The sequence below is a fragment of the Tympanuchus pallidicinctus genome, unplaced genomic scaffold (genome assembly GCF_026119805.1).
Source record: "Tympanuchus pallidicinctus isolate F22 unplaced genomic scaffold, pur_lepc_1.0 scaffold3, whole genome shotgun sequence".
Classification (NCBI taxonomy): domain Eukaryota; kingdom Metazoa; phylum Chordata; class Aves; order Galliformes; family Phasianidae; genus Tympanuchus; species Tympanuchus pallidicinctus.
Window position 1 is genome coordinate 91,295,756 of NW_026294747.1, and position 24,941 is coordinate 91,320,696.

The 24,941-nt window shown below is 39.8% G+C and overlaps 1 protein-coding gene across 2 annotated transcripts in view; it reads right to left on the minus strand.

Moving 5' to 3' along the window:
• Positions 1-24,941, minus strand: part of JAZF1 (JAZF zinc finger 1) — a 172,259-nt gene that overhangs the window by 61,865 nt on the left and 85,453 nt on the right. For both annotated transcript variants that reach the window (XM_052696808.1, XM_052696810.1), the window contains exon 2: positions 20,731-20,803. In XM_052696808.1, coding sequence (XP_052552768.1) covers positions 20,731-20,803 — 73 coding nt within the window. The remainder of the gene's footprint in view (positions 1-20,730; positions 20,804-24,941) is intronic.

Here is a 24,941-nt window from a genome sequence, read left to right on the forward strand (position 1 = left end):
CATAAAAACAAAAGTTCTTCTCGTCCTTTCAAAGTGGAGGTAGTTACTGTGATAATTCTGTAGAAGTTTACACACTCCAGCACAGCTGACCCAAAAATATTAGATAGCACAAAGCTATTCAAAACAGAGGAAATATGAAAGTCATATAACCAGGTATCTTTCACATTCCTGTGGAAAGCATATCTATCTGGAAGTCTCACATCAAAGATTAGACTAACACAATACAGAGTCCCCTATTCCCTTATGCTTACGTGCATTCCAAAGGAATAATAAAAACACTTGATTCACATCACCCTGTAGCAAAGAGCAGAATTTGTTCATCAACTATAGCTGCATTAATCAAGGCACTTTTACTGTCAGGCTACATTCAAATCAGGTTTCAATTTGTACTCCTTAAATATGAGATTACTGTAACCATGTTTGGCACCTAGAAGTGCTGATCTATTCCAAAAATACCATCCTACTCATCTTTCTGCTTGATTTATTTTTATATACATTATAATGCATTTATCCAACACTGTTTGTATTCCACAGGATGCATATCAGGCAATGAAATCTACAGTGCAGGCTCTGCAGGATGGTTTCTCCATTTAGACTTCAATCCTATTAGCAAAGCTCCATTTGCTCTCTAACACTGCATCTGTATTGTTACATGAGAGGTGGAGAAGGGTGTGAGATTCCTCAGCTGCAGAAGGGAAACGAAAGAGCCAGCTCTGAAGGCAGGCAGGCCTTTGCTGGTTTACTGCTGCCTTTCCCCTTGGTAGCAGAGTGCATACATGAAAGTTTGTCTTCAACTCACCTCCTCCCACACTGCTGTAGACCACACACCCTTGCCTGCAGCCTGTGAATTGGCCGCAGAGTCATCCCTCTGCAGAGTGATGGAGCAAGTATACACAAACACAAAGAATTTTATAGCAAAACAATGTCTTTGTTAAGTTCACTGCCTGGGAGAACATACAGCCCTTACTCCTTCAAGTCTTTTCAAAAACTATTAGTGATACACTTACTAAAATACTTAGTGGTTACATCTGTAATTGAAATACATCACTGAAGACATAAGCTCACCAGATGACCTGAGCTGTTCTTAGTCACTGAGTCCCAAGAGGAGTGCTACCCAAAGAAAATCCCTCTCAGGAACCCGGGCTAGATGTGAACTGAAAATTTGGTAGTCCAGCTTCTGGTGTTTAATAGCAAGCCACATCTTGTCATCTATCACTGTCTGAGCTTCCATCTTTTGTTTATTTATTGAATTACCTAAACTACAGCAGTGCTATTACAGAATACTGCAGTAAGGCCTTAGGAAATGCAAAGAATTGATGATAGAAAAGAAGAAACTTAACACTGCAAAAGACAGTTCTTCTTTTAAACCAAATAGTGAACTGTAATCACAGTCCTGCATCAGAAATCTGCTGTGCTCAAACACAGCTTTTATAGCTGCTATATAACAGGACATCAACTTGAGAATGACAGGAGGGTATTGAATTTCTCCCACTGATCCCTTATAAAGTCCCAGCTTTCCTTCTGTAACGTTCTGCTGTCTACAGAATTTCCCTTGAAATCTGGAAAAAGCCGCAGCTGGTGGAGTCCCTCTGCAGCGCTGCCAGAACACGGGAACTTTTAATAAATCTGTACCAAGCACTGTGAAGCAATCCTAGCTTTGCCTTTCATTAAAGGGTGTGCTTTCTTCTGAAAGAGGCTGGCTCGCCCACTGCTCCCAGCAGGTTTCTTGGCAAAACCCACTGCCAAGTCCTGTACCTGGGACAGAATAAGCCTATGCTGAGATGCAGGCTGCAGACTGGCTGAAGAACAGCAGCTTTTTGGAAAATCCCCTGTGGATTCTGGTGGTCAAGGAGCAGAAAGAGCCAGCGAGGCTTGCAGGGCAGCAAGACAGAATGGCCACATCCTGGCTTGTGTTAAACAAGTCTGAACCCCTCATTCCCTTCTACATGGCACTCAGGAGAAACAGATCTGCAAGCTGTAGTGGAGAAAATTTCAGTTGTATATAAAGAAAAATGGTTTTGCTATGAGAGCAGTTAGGTACTGAAAAAAGGCTGCATAAAATGACACGGTCCTGATCAAACTTATCCACCCAGCTTTGAGGTTAATCCTAGTTTGAGCAATGGGCTGGACTAAAAAGCTTTTTGGGATCACTTCCAACCTAATAATCTGTTGTCTGAAAGAGGACAGATGCCTTTCCTTTCCTATAGGAAAAAGATCTTGTCTTAGCATCTCCCTCCCACAATACCAATACTTATTTAGATATTCAGTGCTGGATTTTATCTTGAAATCAAGCTAATGCAAAATTCAAGGGCCTGAAATACAGAGATCTGTGATTTATCCTAGAAAAATGACATTAAAACTTCCACTGTATTCTTTGGTACAGTCAAAAAGTCCCACCTTCCTGCTATGGTCTGGGTAATTCTTTTACCCAGACTCTATCAATTACTCTATCAAAAGAGACCTCCTCTTTGATGTTAAGTCCTGAGATCCCCATACGGGAAGCAAAACAGTTTACCAAGCTGCTATGTGTAAAATGTTACCTTGTGAGAGACTAGCTTACATTATTTTCCTTGCGCTATGCTCCTCCTCTGTTGTGACATTTTCATTCATTCCAATATAAAGTAGGTTTCAGAGCATTCAGAGTTGTAACACAGACACATTAATCACCAGCCTAATACATGTCCTGTGTAGTAGCTTTATTATCTTTTCAAAGCAGGCTTGTAAAAACAGAGAAACTGTGATCTTTTATGCTATCCCTTAATAAAGTTATTTTAAAAATGCTATAAAAATGGTTTCGTTTTTTTTCCAAGCTACAGCTTAATGCAACTAACTCTTGTACATCCAAAACAGTAAAGTCTGAATAAGTAGTTTTAAAAGTCCCTGTGGACTTGTAAGCTAGCAAGAGTGAAGAATTCTAACCACGAGAGACAGAAATGGGAAGGAATCCTGAGTTTCAAGTTACAAAACATGCCTGTTCTTTTGTCATTCTGACGAGGCACTGCCTTGCGAACTACTCTCCCTTCTGTGATAAATTTTCAATTACTATTTCTGTATGCCAGTATTTACATATTTAAGACAAGGGTGTCGTGTTGTGTTTTTTTTCTTCGTCAGTCTCAATGACAGCCTAAATCCTTATGCACTTAAGTTAATGAGTATTTTATGCTGTCTACGACAGTGCCAGGATAGCACAGCCCTACCAGACCTGTGTTCCCTTTCACACAAGGCGATCAGTCATCCAGGGTGAGCATCTTCTCCACACAAGCAAGCAGCAGAGACTTGGGCAGCAGAGACTGTGCCCTCCATGAAGGGCACGTTCCTCCAGTGCCACAGTCTGGTCCCTTCCCTCCCTGCTCCTCTTGCCATAGAAGCAGGACACAGTGACATGTTTATGGCTTTCAGAAATGTCACTTTCTAAGACAGATCTGAAACCTCAATTCAACATGGAACACAGCCAAAACGTTGCAAAAATCATTGCTGGTGATACCCAGTGACCAACAGCAAGTTTCAAATCTCTTCTCGTCATTACTCACCACTGTTCATCTTCCTCTCCTTGCGAGGTGGCAACATGCAGTAATTGAAAAGAAAAACTGTATGAGTTAGGTGCAACTTTTGCACCCATGCCTTGGGCACACCTGCACTTCTGGACAAAAAACTGCCGCAACTGTGCAAGCCCATCAATGACAGACATAGATGGAACATTTGCATGAACTGACGTTGGCCTTGAAAGAAAAGCTAACTAGACTCACTAGAGCTGATTTATTAATACAGAATCAATAATAACGGACTTCTACCAACTTCTACCAACCTAGCATGAAAACAGCTCCTCAAGCTCTGTGTGAATGAATGAACCAACCACCCAAAGCAGTGTCACATGCTGGAGGCTTCTGTGTAGCCACTAATATAAAGCAAGACATTCTTCTGGCAATTTCTGAAGAATCTCAACATTTCTCCATTTCCCCCCCCCCAGTCAAAAGTAGATTTTCTAAAATTTACCACAGCAAAAACAGAATAAAACCTTGGATCTCATCAAATATAATTTTCATTAAGTCATTCAGTAAGTCTCCAGAAACTTCACCCTGAGCTTGAAACATTTCCTTCCTGAAGGTTCAATAAAAACCTATCAGCTTTCACAGTAAGCTTTGATTTGGGTGAACCAAGATCTTCATAAGAGATGAAATTTTTAAGATAGCCTTTCTCAGGAAAGACCAGACAATGCATTGTTCCAGACCAACCATCCCTCTGGAGAACTTCAGCATGGATACATCACTTGAGAATCGTTTACAGATGGATGCAATCATCACTCAACACAGCTTGTGGCCAATGATCCACCTCCACTCTTGAGGCAAATTGAACAGCAGCCATTACGCAAAGCCACGGTTCCCTTGAAATCACCGAGGAGCTGGTGGTATTCAGCACACTGCAGGGCAAAAGATGGCGTTTCATTATAATCATGAGCTCAATCCTTCCATCCTCTCCCTTTCACCATCCCTCCGCTTCCTGAATTTTCTTTTTTTCCAGAGCGATTCTGAAGTTCTAAGAATAAAAAGAATTTATCATAACAAGGAGAAAATTTAACTCATGCTTTATTGAACTCTTTAATTGGGGCAAAAAAAATCCCCCAAACCCTGAATTCTTTCACTTTTATTTTTACATCTGGTAGAAAGTATGGAATTCAGAGAATTTGTGCCAAGTTTTGAATAGGAATGAATTTTTATATCCAAGTAATAAATGGCTAGGGAAATGGAGTGGTTTAAAATGCAAATGCGGGGATATTAATTATTGTTGTTATTGGGACATTTACAAGAATAGCATGAGCAGTATTTTAGAACGAGTAATGTCTAATCTTTTAAAACTACTCTAAAAAAATAGAGGTAGAATAAAAAATAGTATTAAAAAGCGAATTCCCATAATGTTTTAGTTTGTTCTGTCTGAAAATTTATTTGAAGTCTGGAAATGCCTGGTGCGTGTATTCACTGTTTTATAACTTAATTTGTTCAACAAGAACGGCAGTATTTTAACAACCTGAAACAATTTCACGATTAAAGCACCGCCAGCTTCATCAGTGCTAAAGAGCTCACTGAAAACTATCTAATCTTTATAAGGCAGAGACTCATAATTTAACTGCTGAGAACAAATGAAAAGTATAATTCTTTTTGTGTTGCTTTAGTAGTAACATGTGGTGACAGCGAAGTATTAGCATAAGCCAGAACTTGGTCACACTTCTCTTTCCAGGCATGTAGCAAATATCTGATGTCTATGCAAATTTCACCCAAAGCAGAGTTGTCCCAGCTGGAAAGACATACATTGAAAGGTAAATTACACAAAGCTGAGACCATCTGGACTAAAATACACTGTCAACGGGATTTTAAATCAACTAATTCCACAGAACAAAGGATAATATATTAAGTATGTACAATGGTGCTCTAAGGCTTTTAACTAACACTGCTAAAAACAGAAAATAAAAATGAGAAATAAAATGATAAAAATTGAATACAAATCTGTTCTGCTGTTTTCTTGGAATGTGACTTTGAAATGTGCATAGCTGAAATTTGGTGGTATTTTATACACACCATACGTTCAAGTTCATGAATGCCCATTTTCTGACAAATGGCAGGTTCAGCGAGCCAGCAAGCCCAAGCTATTACATGAATGACACGTACAAGCAATTCCACTCAAATGACAGTATTTTAAATTGCAAACTGGATTTCTCAACAGTGATGAACAGAGCAGGAGGTACATAAGTCCTGTGTTCAAATAAAGGCAAGACCTAGGAATTTCATTATCTATGCTTGTTGAAATGACCTCCTGTTTTCTAAAGTGTTAAAAAAATAAATGAAAATGAAACCTCTGAAATGTGCAGTAGGTCTCCCAGCACAGACATTTTCACATGGCTGTTGGTACTGCGTGGTTCTGTGCAGGCTGTTACTAGAAAGAATGTCTTGACAGAACACCTCGAAAACTTTGTTTCTTGTTCAAACCACACACTACAAACGCAGATGTGCAGAAAAATTAACAGCTAAAGGAAGGAAAGTCAACCAAACCTTATAAACCACGGCTGTCTCCACTTAAGACTGTGGAAATTTCTATGTTTAATTCACATTGCACTGCTCATCTTGTCCAGCCTTGGAAAACTAATCTCTATATTATGTATTAGGGAATTTAAAGTAACATCTGTTTCATTGAGATTAAATTAACATATTTGTATTTGATTAACTTATTAACGGTAATTCTCAATATGTTGCAGAAACAGACACCGACCAGAGAAATGCACATCACCACCTGTCTGATAATGATGCTAGGAAAGAGCAGTTTGAAACGTGTGCTAGGTCAACAGAGGAAATACTTGATGAAAAATACATTTTAGGTGTTTTATGCGCTACTGTGAATATTTATTACACCAGTAGTCTAACCTGTGTATTAAACATTTCCCATTTCATCCCTACAGAAGAATTGGAAGTGTACATCCATCTTAACTTGGCTGCTGTCAGCAATCTTTCTTTAGTAACTGTGACCCACACAGCATCTTCAACAAATGTTGGACACCAGAAAAGATTCCATTCAAAATGCCTCCTCCTGTAGCTCACCTAAAGGTGTTCTAAAATACAGATTCTCAGTCTCTAAGTTGCAATGCATGGACAGATGCGTGAAGAGCAAATATGACTTCCTTGCATTCCACTCTATTCTCCCTCTGCTCTCTTCCCGTGTTATGAGATCCTTTACCTCACAGCAGGAAGTCTTTAATATCCTGACACCTTCTCTTAACCTACATGACACTTTCTAAATCACACAGCATCTCAGCAAATCAATTGCAAAACCTCATGTCCCTCCCTACTGATTTGATACACTGAGAATCAGAAATGTTCTGAAGTAATTCAGAAACAAATACTCACAGAGGTACATCCTGAGTTGTGTTATTTTCATTTTCACAAGAGACCAGGAGGAAAAAGAACACAAACGTGCATTGAGGATGCCAGAATGCCAAAGCTAACGGTGACTAGCTCACAACTCTGAGCTGCTTTGACTGCACTCCTCTTCAGGGCTCTGGCTTCATTCTCCTGAAAGCTGCACCACACAAGCAACCACAAAAATGCTGCCTTCTGGGAACTGCTGTTCTCATGAAGAAGACTTCTCAATATACCTTCTTCATCTATGTACAGTTTCCAGGCTTGATACTTCAAAGTAATTGTTCATATAATTATCTAGCTGTGTCTTCAGAGTCTGCCATCTGAAAACAGAGCCATGTTTTGGCTAATGTGAACCATTTGTTGAAAAGTTAGCATAAATGTTTGGTTACAGACAAAATATGCCCACTGCCCACTGCTCCAGGCTGAGAGCATTCGCCCTTTTAGATACTGCTCCCCATCACCACTACCATGGGATACCCAATCTCAACTCCACAAACCTTGTGTACATTTGTCTGCAGCATGCAGTATCTTCAGGAAATAAGACATTAAAGAAAAGAGAAGGAAGATAGAATTTGGCAAGTTTCTGGGCAATGCTTCTTACATCAAGTTCTCCTTAGAACTGCTTCTGTCTTACCCTGTTCTTTACAACTCCCAGGGTGCTGAAGCTGCATTACAGCACAGCACTTAATTTCCCATAGGTGTTTAGAGAATTCCTTTAGGATGAACCAGAGGAAGCATTAGTGTCCATACAGAGTTTTGCATTAGATGATATGAACAGAACACAAATTGCTTACGACCACTACGAATAATGGAAATCCGCTTTCCTAAAACACTTGCATGTCAAGGCTGGTTCACAGAATCACAGATTGCCAGGATTGGAAGGGACCTCAAGGATCATGAATCTCCAACCCCCCTGCCACATCCAGGACCACCAACCTCCATGTTTAATGCTAAACCAGGCTGCCCAGGGCCCCATCCAACCTGGCCTTGAACACCTCCAAGGACGGGGCATCCACAACCTCTCTGGGCAGCCTGTTCCAGTACCTCACCACTCTCTGGGTGAAGAATTTCCCCCTGATATCTGACCTAAATCTCCCTTCCCTCAACTTAAAACCATTTCCCCTCGTCCTGCACATATCAACCCTTTCAAAGAGTTGATTCCCCTCCCCTCTGTAGGCTCCCTTTAGGTATTGAAAGGCTGCAATGAGGTCACCCCACAGCTGGTTCAGGGCTGCTCTGCCAGAAAACAGCTGAGTCCTTTCCTCCAGCACACAGAGCATTCCTGAGGGTCTTTCTTGCTCAGCCAAGAACTTATTAGATGAAGATGAGAATAATTCATCTAACTTTAAGATCTCTATCCTACTGCTAAGCCTGCCCAAAAAGGCAAGTAGGTTCCACAACTTTGGCACCAAGCACGGTAGGTTCCTTGAAACCAGGCTTCATAAAGACATATCTTTTGCGAGTCACTTCAGATTCATTACTGAATTTTCTTTTGCCAAACACATTCACACATACTGGAAATTAACTAAAAATTCAGCAGCTTCAAGTGCTACCTAAGCTGATTTCACATTATTGACAGAGAAATAATAAGGAAACTGTTCGTTAGCAGCATAATCCCAGAAGAGTAATACCACGTCCCAGACATGCAATCATGCCAATTGCTCCCATGACAGCTTACAAGAGGGATGCAGACATCAACATCAGCAAGTATCTGCTGAGGAAGAATCTAGATTTTTAAGAGATGCCCATCAGTCAGAAGATTACATTTACTAGAGACAACCTAAAATAGAAACTTTCCTTTTACATTTGCTCATAAGGGTCCAGAAATAAATCTGATGAGAAACTCAGTGTCTCCCTTTCCAGCTGCCAAAATGAGATGCTGGCTCCCACCCATCACATTGAAGTATTCTTCCTGGACACACTCTGTGTACCATCCTGCCTTGAATTATCCCTTCTGTTAGTTTTAGTCACCATGTTCCACAGCTCATTTAACCCTTTATTACCCTCAAACACTTTTATTCCTTTAATTTCTCCTGACAAGATACCTTCTCTGAAGGTCCCATATATGCATCCACAAGAGGAAGTTACATCATCTGCACTTCCAGTCATCAGCTTTTCCCCATCCTGTTAAGTGGTTCAACACTGCTGTAGTACTTTGCACAGCAGGCCAAGAAGGACCACGAGAGACTTTCTCCAGCACGGCTGGAGATGGTGCCTACACCTGCCTTTCCTCCGTGCACTTCCAGGCACGAAGAAGCCTCTTGCTCTCTACCACCCTCCCTCCCACCTGATGGGACTCTCCAACCATTAATCACACCTTACTTTAAAAATTACTTTTCACAGGTTTCAGTTCACTTTCACTGGATTAGGAACAATCAGTGTCCAGCTCTTCCTGAAGTCACCAGTGGTGGGAAATGACTGAAACCATGTGAAACCAATACACTTTGTGTGGCTCTACTGACACACAGTAAGTGAGCACAGATTGACTGCAAATTCAACCCAGACTTACAAACCTCAGCAAACGTTCCTGTGAACTTGATCCAACCTTCAGGTTTGTTTCATCCAGTTTCAGGTTTCATCGTGAAAGCCTCACAGTGCCCCAATAAACGATGTCTCAAACAAAATGAGGACATCAGCAAAAATGAGGAGCTCTTCAGATAGCAATGTTTTAGTTTTATACCATATGTGAGAACATGCACTGACAAGCAGTACGCACACAATTACTGCTGTTACAAATCAAAATTGCTCACTGCTAATGGACTTCTACTTTATTACCATTTTTGCCAAGAAACTATTCTCAAGAAATACCTCTGTGACATATTTCTTTTTTTCTCCCCCCATTGTAATCATTTACAGAGAAACTGTGAGCCTTTTCAGCACCAGGCTGGAATAAAAAAAATCAGCATGCTTTTCAGATATCCAGGATGTGAAACAGGTCAATTTACGGAAGCAGCATTTTCTTCATGCCGACACCATCACTGAGGTGGGATTGGGGAAGGAAAAATAATAATGAGGAAATGGAACATCTTTTATAAGTCACAAGATACAATGCCAAAATACACTTAATGGCCGAGCTCATTGAACATATGAGGTCTTTTGCTACAAAACTGGTATTATCAACCATGTTTCCTTACAACCCCTCAACCATATTTAAACAATAAATAAATAATCTCTGGACTTACTATACTTTTGGGAAAGGATGTAGGTTTTTTTTCTTATACTGCATATTGCACAAGCAAAATACTGTAAATTTAATAGTCTGAACTCAAAACTATTATAGCTAGTTAGGAAAGTTATAAACAGTTATAGGAATGGTTTAACTCCTGCATAAAAATGTTGCTGAAGGAAAAATAAGCTTCATGATAAGTCACAAGATAATCAGCTCCAACCTCTTATAAGCAACATTCTGTTGAGATCACTAAAGTCAGACCTCACATATGCAGATGTGGCTTGTAAAAGAAGTCAATCAGAAACTGCAACAGGAAATTACCCATAACAGATTTAGATGCTGATACACCTGAAGCCAATGTACCTATCATTCCAGACTCTGGACCTTACTGGACTGGCCTTTAAATCTAAAGGGAAATAATTACTGACTGTAAGAAATGTACGCCAGTAGAGTAATCACTATCTGAAGTTTCAAGCTTAGAACAGCATAACTGCATAGCTAACTTAACAGATGAGCAACTTCAAAACTGGTTATGAATGCACAGAACATCTCAGAGGCCCTTAAAACATACAATGTGAATGATCAGTTACATGTACTGAATCCCAGGTGCAGGAGGAATGAGGCCATACCACATGTAGAATTAAAAAGTTGCTACCTAAATGTAATTATACATTTAGTTCTATCATACTTATTTCATCCACCACCACAGGTTTCACAACTTTTTTCCAACCTCCTACATTAAGCTGTGAATAACAAAAAATAATAATGGGAAACATCAGGTTGTATGACTGTTTGCCTTTTGTAAACAGCACTTCCCAGCTGACACAGTTAAACTGCTTAACAACTTTTGGTAAATAATGATCAGCTAGAAATGGCATGTGAGAAAGAGAGAAGAAATAATAGAAAGGGAGGTCATGCACACGTAGAGCCACCTTTCTGAAGAGAGGGAGGTGTTTTCTGTGCTTCTGTAATCCTTTAGTATGAGCATCTCAGATCGAAAGTTAATGCAGGGAAGGAAGCTGTGTGCTAACTTTGTTTCTGTTGAAAGCACTTTACATTGCTGTAGCAGCAAGGGAACGTGCCACCATAAATTATCAAGGAATGCACCAGCACCACAGCAACTATGGGTAAGCAGATGTCAAGAGGAACCGTCTTGTATCCACATTTCTAAAACAGGTTATACAAACAAAAAATTCCCAGCCTGAGTATTTTCAGGCAAGTTATGGATTCAAGGCACAACGTCAGTCCTTCACACAGATGGTGGCCAAAAAGAAAAGTTATTTATATGCAGTTATGGGACAATTTGCCTCTTCTGCACCTCCACCCAGAACATCCCTTCATCAGCTTGTAAGAATGCACCAAGATCATAAGTTCTCCTGAAAGCCAACACACTGCCAGCATTGTCCAGACGGCAACAGAAAGGGACACAAGTGACAGAAGACTGATGAGGCTGGGGGCAGGACGAAATGCACAGAGGACAGCAGGAGCAGAAGTGAGGTACCAAGAGTTAGGCAGCATACAGCCTCATCATTAGAAATAAAACAGACTGCAGGACTCATCGCAACAGCTTCATTAGAAACATAATTAACACATCTGATACATTAGGAAAGGCTACAAAAAGACTGCATGGAGAGAAGCTAGAAGAACAAGAAGAATGCGCCAAATGGACGACATCTACACCTGCAGATGAAATCACATTTGTAATTATTTCTGTCCCTGCCTGTATCCTTAAAACACCAATACTCCAACAATAGTAAAGAAAGAAAACCTTTCTCAATTCATGGAGAAATTAGAATGTGAAATTTGCTGTTCTCAGGATGCAGAAAATATGAAATCACTTTGACTAATTCTTCTATAGCTGAGCCAGTTAACCAAATAAAGCCTCCTTTCAATAGCATTTGCTCAGGGAATCAAGCAAACAATTTGTGGAACAGTTTCATGCCACCTCAATCTAGTACAGGTCACTTAGACAAGGCATAATGCCAACATATAAAGTAACTATTATTAGAATACACTGAATCAGATTTTAGAGCTAGACTGAGTGAAAAGTATACAAGTGCCTACTTGTGTGCCCAAATACTTCCAAGAGCTGTACATCCCAAGTGGCACTGTACCTGAACCAAGGGGTGTGCATGCTTACCTTCAGGTAAATGACACCTGTGCTACTTGATGCATTGCTCTGTAAGGATTTCTATTCTGATCTACTTCTACTTTTCTGTGCAAATTCTTCACTTCTATCACCTTGTAAAGTGTCATCCCTTTTCAAGGTGGGAACAAGGAGCTTTGGAAAAATTCAAGGTCAAGATCTAAGCAATGAAATAATACTGGAAAAATCTTAAGTTTTTGTACGTTTCTACTCTACTGAAAAATTATTTTCTGATTAGGTGATGCCATACTATGTTTGCAAAAACAACCAGATTGTAAAAGACTTTTCACAGATGACATGCCAGGGCTTCCTCCTCCTTAGCATTAATAGCACTTAGCCTATTTGTTAGAGCAGCTTTAATGTTAAATGGAAAGTCAAACAAAATTCAATTCCACGGGAACCTTTCTCATATGTTTCTTCTGGTGCTATTAAACATTTCTCTACTATGTAATCCTTGCTCACAATCCAGGCAGTTAAGCTTCACTGTCTCCTTGTCATAATACATATCCTCATTGCTCTCCGTTTCACCTTCAGGTTTGGTGCCCATCAGGTGCTGACTCCAGTTTTATTCCTTGTTTTGTAGCTCCAGGGCAGGAGGCAAAGTGGGGCTTTATAGCACAGAGCACAAGTTGCTTGCAGCTACGTATTGAGGGTGTGAAGTGACTGTTACAGCCTGCCATTCTGCCCCCAGGTCCTGGAGAGCCATCTCTGAGAGCATTTCATGGAAGCTTGCAAACTCCCTGGTCAGCGTGCTGAATGCACTCCTGCCCTCATTAGGAAATGAGGGAAGAAGCCAGCTCCATCAAGCCCTCCACCTGGTCTCCATTTCTTTGGACACTGGAGTATAACAGAGGAAGTGGTGGGATAATGAATGCATCTTTGCAGGATATACAAAATCTTTCCTTCTGGCTCACAACCAAATTGAGAGGTCAACTCAACCGCAAAAATATTTTGGGAAAATTAAGGCTCAAACTAACACTTTGGAGTAGATTTTATGTAACGGAAGATGACATCAATATTCTTTCCTCACGAGCCAAGTCTCCAACACTGCATGCAGTCTCTCATGTGCACTTAATCTCTAGAATAAGCTACAAGCTGCCCTAAAGAAGGACCAGGGCAGCCTCTGGAAGCAGCCTCCAGACTGCAGCCACGTTTCTGAATGTCTGCAAGACAAAAAGAAATTGTGCAACAACTCCATTTTGTTACACAGCACTTAAGCTGTCTCCCTCCTGCCCTCAGTACTGAGGAGACCTTGTGAATGTTGGGTGAAGAGCTGTTATTGAGAAGTGTTATACACAGAAGTGAGAAAAGGGGGAATGAAGTACCCAAAGGCATTTCAGGAATTATTCCAGAATGTAGCCTTTTACAATTCAATGAATTGCAAACTAGTGAGCCACTCCTTACTGGAGGAATATGCAATATTAGAGCATATAAAAGCTAGTATAGGAAAACAAATGATGCGCAGTAGTTTGAACTACTAAATTTATTTTAAAATCTCATTTTTAGTCTTGCTGCAGGCTGATCTTACGCACACCTCTTCATAACGATCCTATTACTATGAAATAGATCAGTAGTATTTAAAAATTGTATCACTAAAACTAGAAAAAGCTTCATAAGAAACAAAAAACAAAAAACCCAACACAACCAAAGCCACAAAGAACTCCAGTTGTTTTATGTGACAAGAAAAATATAGATTAAAAAACAAACAAACACCAGGCTCCAGTTGAAGAATACAACTGGCTGGTCTAGACTGCTTGGAACTTACCCAGGATGGTAAATTCCCAATCTATAAGTCACTATGTTAGCTCAGATGGTCACGACAAGCTTTCAGCAAGACACTGGATAAAAAGGAACTTTCCTAGAAAGCCTGCAGTTTCCTCTGTGTAATGTTTTGTTGCTGATAGTGGTTTAAAAAACAAATAAAAATCAAGAACAACACAACAGCAACCGTCAATAAGGACAGGAGGAAAGTAGCTGTCAACAACAGCCATTTCTGTGAGCAAAAGATAGAACCAACAGTACCTAGTTTAATCTCTTTTGTCTTCAATCACACCTGAAAGAAAACTAGTGCACCAATGTTTTGTCTTTGATCATCCTTAGTCTAAAACTGAAGTATATCAGAATTTCCACAACTTCTTTCTGCGGAAACTGGTGCTTTAGTGCCGTTTTTAAATAGTTCTGCAAGCATGTTAAATAGCTATAAATTATCATCATTTTCTGTTTATATAGCAGAATCTAATAAGGGTCTCCTGCCAGCATACACAGAAATGATACTGAGAGGGCTGTTACCCACCATATGAATGACAATGAAATGTGAATTTTTTCTTTTTTTTGAGGCAAACACATTCCTTCTGAAAGCACTACTACTGCTTATGGTTGTATTTAAGCATGTTTATTTTAGAATCAGAGAACAGAATTGTTTTCTTTTTAAGAAAGAAACCAAAGAATTATTTCCCTCCTTCCCCATAAAGAAGTGACCTGTCCAAGAGTAAATGGAAAAATACATGTAGAAAACTGGAAATTGAAACAGGTCTGCCAAGATAAAATCCAGTGCCAGAAAGACAAGGCAATTTTTTCAACAATTTTGGTATGCCACATTGACAAAAGATGAAGAAAATCCTCATAAAGACCAGACTCTTGAAAGCCTTGGGGGACTTATACACTGATGCCTCCGCTGTTAACTGAACTGCACACAGAAGTGTGTGAACACACGCTCCCAAGGAACAGTGGAGACTCAGCAACACTTATTTCACTGGAGACTTCTGCCTGCATCGGAGGTGAAGAGCAGAGTATTTCTTTTCTGTGAGTTTTCCATATGAACAATGCCAGAAAAAAAGCTAATCACCTCTCAAATAAAAACAAAAAACAACCTTACAACTAAAACACATTCCTTCAGTGTCCCACACATTTCAATTCATTTTATAATTCCTATTTCAGGGCATGGCATTAGGGCTTTTCTTAAAATGCCAATCTGCTTTTTGATCTTTACAGCTGACATGAAATAAAAGAGCTGTACATTATATAAATCCTCAGTTTCGCTTAGCTTGAAACTGATAAAAAGAGAAAAGAGAAAACAAAGCCAACTGCATAAATCCTTCCAAACCAAAAGGCATTCCCCTCACTCTAACTAAAATTCATTTCTGCACATCTTGTTTGAATTATCATCTGAAGTTTGTCTTGTTCCATCTCCAGAACAAGTCAAAAAGCAGAGCATGAAGATATGGCTACATGAATAAAAACACATGATCTACTCGGTCACTGCAAACATAAAAATAAGCTCACACAGAAAAATATTATCTGGCAATTGATGTGTTACTTTGATCCCTTTGTTTCTGTATTCTGTCATATGCACTGAAGCCAGCAGCTACTGGAAGCATCTTCAGTCAGATGAGAATCAATAGTTAGCAGGAATCACTGCACTTTCACAGAGATACCGTATTTAATTCAAGGAAGATAGCACCACATTACAGCAAGAAGAAGTTAAATTTCAAGACAAAGGGCAAGAACTGTGGGAGTAAGCACAGTAGGATGCATCTAATCCAAACACCTGGTACAGCTATAGATTTCTGGACTCACAAGCTCAGACTTTGTGTGGAAAAAATGATCTCCAGCAGGATTCAAAAAAAGGAAAAATTTTTCTGGTCTCTATCCTTCTACTTCTGAATCATGATGAGAGATTAAACAGCTCATGCAAGAGGTTGGAAGAACCCCTGAAGAGGTCAGTTTGCTTTCTTTAGTTACTATTTTGTTTTGCTTTTTCATTCAGAAAGTCAAATTAACTGTTCTGAGATTAAAAATCATATGTATTTCCTTGCAGCATGTCCTAATAAATCTGCAACATACTACCAATAATGCACATTCAAGGCTGAAATCTCCAGCCTGAACTGGAAGAACTGATCTGGTCTGACCTGCTGTTTATCAGATGAATGCTACAGTGAACAGTCATTTTAGAGGAAGACTGTCACACTTTCAGGAAGGTTCTATTCTGCATATGCTTTCTGAAAAAAACCTTCATTTAGACAGTAAGCAAAGAGAAACATATTTACATCTCTCCAGCTTCATGATTTTAGCAGTTTCTTCAATCCAAAATGTGCTGCAACCGACATTCAACTGAAGGTACATCAAAATCACAAGGAAGAAAGGAGAAATCTCAAGAGGATAAATGACGTCCTATCTCAAGACAGTCAATAGCTTTATGATTAAACACTCCTAAAAGATCAAAGAGGAGGAAATTGAATCTTTGTTCTCCACACGTTATACAAACGTAAGTCAGTAGATTTATTGAACAGTATGCTTCAGTTAAAACCAAAGGGATACTCGGAACCAACTTGCAGAGGAAACTCATTAAACACACATCATTGGATATCTACAGTGACAGAAAATGAATATGAGAGGTCACCAATGGGAAGAGAATACCTCCTGTACAGAAAGGAGTAAGACTTCAAATTTCTATCTAGTACTCAACTCAGAGCCTTAGTGAAAAAATATGTCAATGCCAAAGAAATAAGTTGCCAGTATCATGTGGCTTGAATGCCCTGTTAGGAAACCACGTAGACAGAGTCAAAGAGCAATGCTTCTAAATCAAAAACATTCAGGTTAGGTATCAGGGAAAGGTTCTTCACCAGAGAATGGCTGGGTACTGGACCAGTATTCCTAAGGAAATGGTCACAGCTTTGAGCTGCCAGAGCTCAAGGAGTCTGGACAATACTCTCAGACACATGGTCTGATTTTTGGGTGGTCCTGTGTGGAGCCAGGAGTTGGACACCATGATCCACATGGGACCCTTCCAACACAGAATATTCTATGATTCTTCTTATTTCATTAGTAACATATGTATGCTAAATATATTGCTACCTGAAGATTGACCACTTTTTAAGATAACTCACAAATTAATATTAAATCCTATAAAATTAGCGAGCTAGACAATACAGCAGGAATTTGCAGCAGTTAGGTCTACATAAGCAATTAACTCCTTTCACAAAAGTGCTCAAAGAAACATCTGATTTTACTTCAAGCGGTATTAAAAAGAGAAGCAAAGTTGGGAAATCTGTTCTGGAAAAGTCCATGATCAGCAAGACAAAAGGGAAAAGAGAGGCCCGGCACCTACAGGAATCAAAAATGGTAACAGCAAAGGCAAAATCTTGCTAGTTAATATTGGGAGTGAGAAGTAGAAATGTCAGGCCTGGCTGGGGCAATCTGCTGACCCAAGAATGACATCCAGCCTCGATCACAGGCTTCGTTTGCACACAAGAATAAGGTCTCTAGACATGCAGGTAACACTGAGAACATTAATTCCCAGCATTCTGTAACTGCTTTCACAACTGATGCTTAAAAAATATTCCGTTATAACCTTTCATTTATACTCTCAATCATCAACAGAAATCTACTTTTAAAAAAGAACCTAACATTGAAGTAACTTGAAGTATTTAGTAGCTTTTTAGAGATGTTAAGATTAAAACAGTCTTTGCTTTCACGGTTTCCTCAACATGACTTAGAACAGAAACACTGATATAATTAACAGTTTATTTTCAATTGTAGGAGTATTCTAGTTTCCTTTTTTTCCTGACTATGATAAGAAGTTTTTAATTAAAGCAATTTCTGTGTCAAAAGATAAAAAATTACTTTTAGAAACTATACCAAAGGCCTGCTTTTATGGCACATGCTTCCAATACTACAAGCTAGTATAGCACTTCTCACCTACTGTCTTGAAGGCACAAAGAGCTTTACTCCAGTCAGTCAAGCTTTGCTCCCATTTCTGATCCTCACCATCTGAAAGTGCTGAGTCCAGATGGCTTCTGAAATATTTTAGAACATTCAAATAATGAGAACTCCATCTCCAGTAAGCCCACAATCCTAAAGGCCTTGACAGTATGCTACAACTCCAGAGCTTCACATTTCACACAGAAGAGCAAACCTGAGAGCCATCTCCATTGAAGTCCCAAGGCAACAGACTCAAAGGCACAACGAGGTGAATGTATTTCCAAAAAGATTAAGCAAAATCCACTCCCATTACAATTAAATGACACTGAATTTAAGAAATAGAACAGGCAATGCTATAGACACTAACCACTGCAGTTCAATGCAATGAGAAATATGAAGATGTCTGGAGGCGAAGGAAGCATCTCTAGGAACTACTGGAGGATGCAGATCCAATTGCCTATACGCAGGAACTGACAGACCACTGCCAGTGTCCCACTCATACAGCAGCACCACTGAACTCCCTGCAGACAAACTACTCCTGTATTTACAGACTGAAATCACATTAATTTTGTCTGCTTTGCAGTAGTGTATCTTACTCCAATTTTGTCTTTTTAAAAAAGAAAAAGCAAATAAAAAACAATGATTAAATCTGGGGACTGCATTAAGACTACATAAAACTCTGTCTGAGAAAAGGACTTGCTGCAATCCAGCCAGTGACCATTAGAAGTGTTTGATGTAGAGATAATAAACCATTATGGCCTATAATTTATATTTTGCCCGCCAGTTTGAAAAGAAACTTTATCTGACTGCATGAGGATCACATACTATGGAAATGGCATCTGTGTGTAGTTACTGAAGGCTGTAATGGCAGTAAATTTTCAGCGTAGAAAGAAGCTGAGCCTTACAGACATCCACAACCTGAAGGCTGCTTCAGAATTTAAGTGCATGTACAATATTATCAAATTAACATGCCCAAGAAAATAATCTGGGAGTAGAAGGGAAATGGATGCAAGAGTACGTTTCAGATTGTCAACAAGACTCCTTTATCTTTGTCTCTTCTGTCTGCTTTATTGATACTTTATCCTCCCAGCTATCCAACCAGACAGCTCAGATTTATGTTCTGTTTTAGCTTACAGTGGCCACTATGCAACAGGGCAACGAGCAGAGTATAAAGCTTCATCATTCTTTTACATTTTTCTACATCAATATATACTAAGTATACAATCTAAGTGTATCTTAGAATATAATTTTCACAAGCCCTGAGAATCACAAGTCTGTGTTTTCCCCGGCTCCCCAAGAACGTATTGGCCACAAAGAACATGTTGAATATACAGACCTGCCGAGGAAGATTGTTTTAAGGTCTGCAAGTCACAGCAGGAAGGAAGCTAAATTCAGTTCCACTTGGAAGCCATAAAAGCACGGGTTTAAAAAAAGTGCAGCAGTATCTGGTGTTTGATATCTAACAGTATGCAACATGTTTATGACATGTATTAGGCTACAAAATCAGAGCCCATAGCCTGGGACAACAAAGCAGAACCCAGGTCTGGCACATGTAGCGGGAAATAGAAAGGCATGTCTATTAGTGTAATGGATATTGCTGCTCCCTCAAGAGCCTGAGCTGCCCAGAGCAGGTGGCTCAGCGAAAGACATCAGCACTTTTAGAAGGAAAATTAAATCACAGTTAGAAGAGTAATTAAATAGCAGTAAGAGTTAATAAAGATTGGGTTTTGCTCTAAAAAGTACTCAAGTTAGTTCTGCACAATTATTTCTCCAAAAGGGAAGAAAGTTTGGGTAAAATAGGCAGCAATAAAACAGACTCAGTCACACAGAAATCAATTAAAAAGGGATACCAAAATCACGAAATTTGGACAAAGCATCTTTACTTTTAAAAGCAGTTTTCGATTTTGAATCAGACAATCAAGTCCCATGGCACTTCCTATGGTCTTAACACAGCTTTTCCCTAATTTTTATAAAACTTTCCTTCCCTTCACATTAAGTACAATAACCACAGAAGCAACAAGAGAAAACGCCCAAGTATATAATGGAAAAAGAAGCAAACCAATACACATGACTACATACCAAGCCTACATAGCGCAAAAAAAGTTTTATACATTACATGAGATCAACAGAAGTGTTAAAAAGGGTCATGGTTAATTTCAAAATATGCTTTAAAAGAGTAGGACCGTGTCCAGGAAGAACAGCAGCCACTGGCCAATTAGGAAATCATGCCAATACCAGCTGTTTGCAACTGTACTAGTCCCATGCAGCGGAGAAAATTTACTCACTTCACCAAGTGAACATCACTTTTTACTTTCCTACCTCTTCTTTTTTCTCCTGTAACACCCTTCCCTCTGCAGGAAATATTATTCAAACCCCCAGCGCTCAGGCTGTTCTTCACTGTAATGCAGCTCAAGACACAGCAGCTCATCCACAGCAGAGCACTCAGAAGGTTTCACTTCTGCCCTCAATCAATAAATGAAAAGCCAAATCTATTTTTCTGTTATTTAGGTGAACGCTTTAAAAAATGTTAAGATTCTTAATTTTTTTCATGTCTTAGGTTACACAGGTCTGGTAGCCTCATCCCTTAAGTATTTGAGCACTACTGCAAAAGGGCTACTTTATGCCCTACACTGAAGTGGTTCACAACTTAGTTCAATTTTAATTCAACTGTCTTCGCCAAACAGGTACTATCACCGTGTCATGTAACAGAAAATGAAGTGCAATACTCAGGAATCCCCTTTTGGCATATGCATATCCACACATACCGTGCAAAACATGATCACTTATACTTGAAAAAGAACCATACTTACCTGTTAATGTAACTTAGAGCAACATAGGTTGGCTGCTGAAGTTCTTGTTTCTCTAATACACGTGGGTCTGTATCTGAAATAGAAAAATACATATACTGAATTGCATTTTCTGCTTCTACGCTGAAACATACGGAACTGTTTGCAGCGCAGTAGCATTAGCAAAAACAAGAGATAGAAAATAGCTCAACCCAGTTGATCAACACGTAGCATGCTTAGCACAGCACAATCATTTGTTCATTCATTCATAAACACAGTACTGCATTACTTTACACAAGAATTTGAAACATCAACAGTGATGTAATTTCCAACTGTCACACAGGCTTTCACAATCCCCCTCATAAATATTAGTTTTCACTGCTTTCCATGATTTACAGTGCTAAAAGGATCAAGCTTTCTTCCTTTTGAATGTAGCCATCTCTAAACGTGGTTGACACATTTTGAGATGTTTCAAGACCGATTATGGCTCCTCAGTTGGGACTTGATACTTTTCTTCTGCATCTGAGTTCCACTTTCCCCTTTCTCTACAGCTTGTTTTTGAAACTCTCAATCAGAAGTCAGAAAAAAAGGCACTTGAAGCAAAATGCCTGCCAAGCAGAGCACTGCCACCATCAAAAGCCCTGAAACAAATGCAGTCCAAATCCCTGAAGTACCAACTTTCTCTCTCAAATGAAAATAATGTGTTTTCAATCACTATTTTCACCAACCCTTTTCGGTTAAGTTTTGCTTTTATCTGAAAAAAGAAAAGCTTAATTTTCTCAAACTGAAACTCATGGAATATGCTCATAACTTAACTAGATTTATTATACAAAAAAAGAGGATTACATTGAAGTTTCAAATACAGTGCTGCCCCCACAGCGTAGAAAGGCACCTTTAAGAGCTGAGCACAATTAGTCTTCAGAAGTTTCCAACTGAAAATGTGCATCATGCCTGCACATAATACCACAAATCCATTAACAATATATTTTATGCATGACTTTAAAAGCAGTTCTGGATGCAACTTCTGCTTTTTTAACTACAAACACAAATTGCTTTCAGTAAATAGCTCCCTATAGTGCTGCTGCTAGTCATCTTTTATTTTGGAGAACTGTATTTGGAGGAGAAAAAATAAACAAGCATAACCTACCCAACAACAAACAAACAAGGAGAGTTCTTGCAGTTAGGCTGTGTTTTAGATTGCTCTCATTTCTTGCTGCAACTTTAAGCAATGCTAATCTCAAGAAGCTCATTATCTCGATAGGCACATTTGTTTAGTCTCATGAGTTGCTTCTGATGAGTTTTGTGGTTTTTGTTTTCAGAACATGATAAAATTTATTTTGGAATGTCTCAGCTACCTTGCCATAAGCCATAAGGAAGATTTCTAACTGAAATGAATGGAGACTGTGCTTGAGGGTAGGTGCAGTAGTTGCCCTATTGCCTGAAGCCAATGATGTCTGTACCTGGTGAGCAGAAAACTCCCTGTCTAGCCCCTCAGAACTCAGACTGATGCTAATCCTTCTTCCCACCTTTGTTCCTGGGAAGCTCAGACTCTAGGATTTGCTGACACACCAATACACCCATAAGGAGAGAAATACCATCAAGAAGGATAAAAGCACAAGTGCCAACCCAGACGGCAACCCGGTCTATCTTCCTTGCCTTTCTGGTGCCTGGGGAAATCCCGCAGCAATTACCAGCACAACTCTCCACATTAAGTTCAACAAAGACAACAAAGCATTGGCTACCTTCCCAGCTATCTTGGTAATTCTGCACGAGGAAGCGAGCTTCCCAAGATCTTTTCCTTGCCTTTGTTTGCACACAACACAGCCACACAGGAGGCTGAGCACACGACACCCCTGTATGGCACTGCCTGCCGTGAAACTGCAACATTGATGTCCGCAGAGCACTGATCCCTGACAGGACTGTCCCAACACTGCCTCGGCACACGTACAGGCCTCCATGGTTAAGTGACTGTATCTTCAATAACCCAGCTCTTAAATGGGATTAACCTCCACCTATAAACCGAAAAGTTCTGTGACTGAAGGAGATAAAGTTAGGGAGAACTTTAGGGAGAAAAGGGAAAGCTTTGCTGAAGAGCCCATTGCTCTTCCCCTGCCTGCCACCATAACACTCACTGCAGAGAGAGAAACCAAGATGAAAACAAAAAAACCCTGTAACTTCTGGAGAGGTGTGCTATTGAAGTATGCTATCTGCCAGCTGGCACCTGTTCAGAAGAGCCCTGCCCCTCCAAAGGTGCCATCTGACACACAGACGGCCTGCTTAGCCAGACTGTCTCTTCAGCTGCTCTTGGAGCACTCATCTCCTCCCTGGGGCAGCTTCAACCCATCACAGCCTTAAAATGTCAGTTCTCACCTCAGAGCACTCTTCTTCATTCCCTGCCCACCCTCAGCACCTTTCCTCTCCTCTACCTTCATCCTTCACACAGTCCTTCTCACCGCCCCTTTCCTTTGCAACCCTTGGTGCCTTTGTGTCAAGATCCCCTTCCCTCCCAGAAAAAAATCTTCCTGACACGCAAACAAGTTAAGAAACCACATGGAAACGTGCATAACTGCCTGTTCACCTTGTGCCACAGGACTTAACACCTATGCAGTGCACTTACACTATGCTCTCCCCACGCTGTCCACTCCTCAGTTTCCCCACTGCTCACAGAACAGCCTGGTTGAGTAAAAAATATGTTTGCTCAATGTTTCTTCAAGCATGCACAGGCTGGTCAAGTCAGCCAGGGGTAACCTAGATACTTTCCAAACAGACATCTCTAATGGATTAAACACTCACTGATGACAAATCTCCTTGAAAAGTATTTAAGCAGCACAGCCTCAGACCAATCTGAACTCCTTTTCTTATAAAGAAAGAAAAATACGCAGACAGAGCACACAGAAACAACCAGATTTGGTTTTGAGGGGACTGACAAACCCTAGCTGATTAGCATTACTCTAAGTGGCCACCCTGGCTTCTTGAGCTGACACAGGATACTCCGGATTCACTATTACATTATTTTTGTTGTACCCCTTTAAACCCAGTGGGACAAACTGCCACCCACTGTCCATTACCTGTTTCTTCTCATAAGCATTATGTTCCACTCATTTCATTACACACCGGAAAGACAGAAAGCAGTACATGTTTTCTGTAACACTCGGGGTTCCATTTATTTATTAGCTATGTACTCTTATTTTACTGCAGTGCTAGATTTTGGAAACCCTGTTGTGCTGGTTTTTTTCTCTATCTTTCTACATCAAAGTGTTACAAAAATAAAATCTTGTGCTTTTTTTTTTGGTGTGTTCTGGGTGATCCAATTCACAATTAAAAGACTGATTCGAGGGTGCCAACACCCACATGACATACAGTTTTTTAACTGATCAGGGATTAGGCACCTCCAATTTCTCACATCCACAAAGCGCTTCGTAATGGGCAACCAGACAAGTAGTATGAATACATAATTAAGGCTAACGCCATAAATTGCACCGTACTTCCTTTAAACTGCTCAAATGAAGCCAGGAATTTCTGCAGAGCATGTGCTAACCAAATGAAACACGGACTGCTGAACCAAGCTACCATTACTAAATCAACTCATTCTACAGAAAAACAGCTTGCAGCTTGAAAATGCTGCAACATCCTGACCTGGTAAAGTATTTTGAAGAGAGCAAATAATAAAAAGGCATGCTCATCCCATCTGAAGTACAGACTTCATCAGACATAGAACCTTTTTTTACACGAGCATTTGTGCACGAAATACATGCCATGTTTTAGTTGTTTAATAAAATAGAACGCTAAGGTTTTGCCCTACCTTTACTTTATAAGATATGTATAATGAACAACTTCATATGGGAAAAATTTTCCAACATTTCTGCACTTAAATCACTGTGAAAAATAATTTTTCATCTTAAAAGACAGAGACAAGGGCTAACAAATTTCCATTTTCATTTGACAACCACAAGCTTTCTTCAAGTGGTGCACAGGAAAAGTGCTAAGTGGCAAAGATGCCCTCAGAAAAACAAATGGTGACTTAAAGATGGTAAAATTGAAGCTACTCCTGAACATCTTATGTACAAAGTGGTCAGCACTGTTAACACCCCACTGTGCCACTATACAGGCAAGAAGCCGAGGACAAGACTCACAAGAGTCCAGGTACTTAGGAAGGACATCTGAATACCACGTGTAAATGAAGAGACAGGGTTATCAAGTTTCTTCAGTAGCTGTAGAATCTCCAATAAATTTTA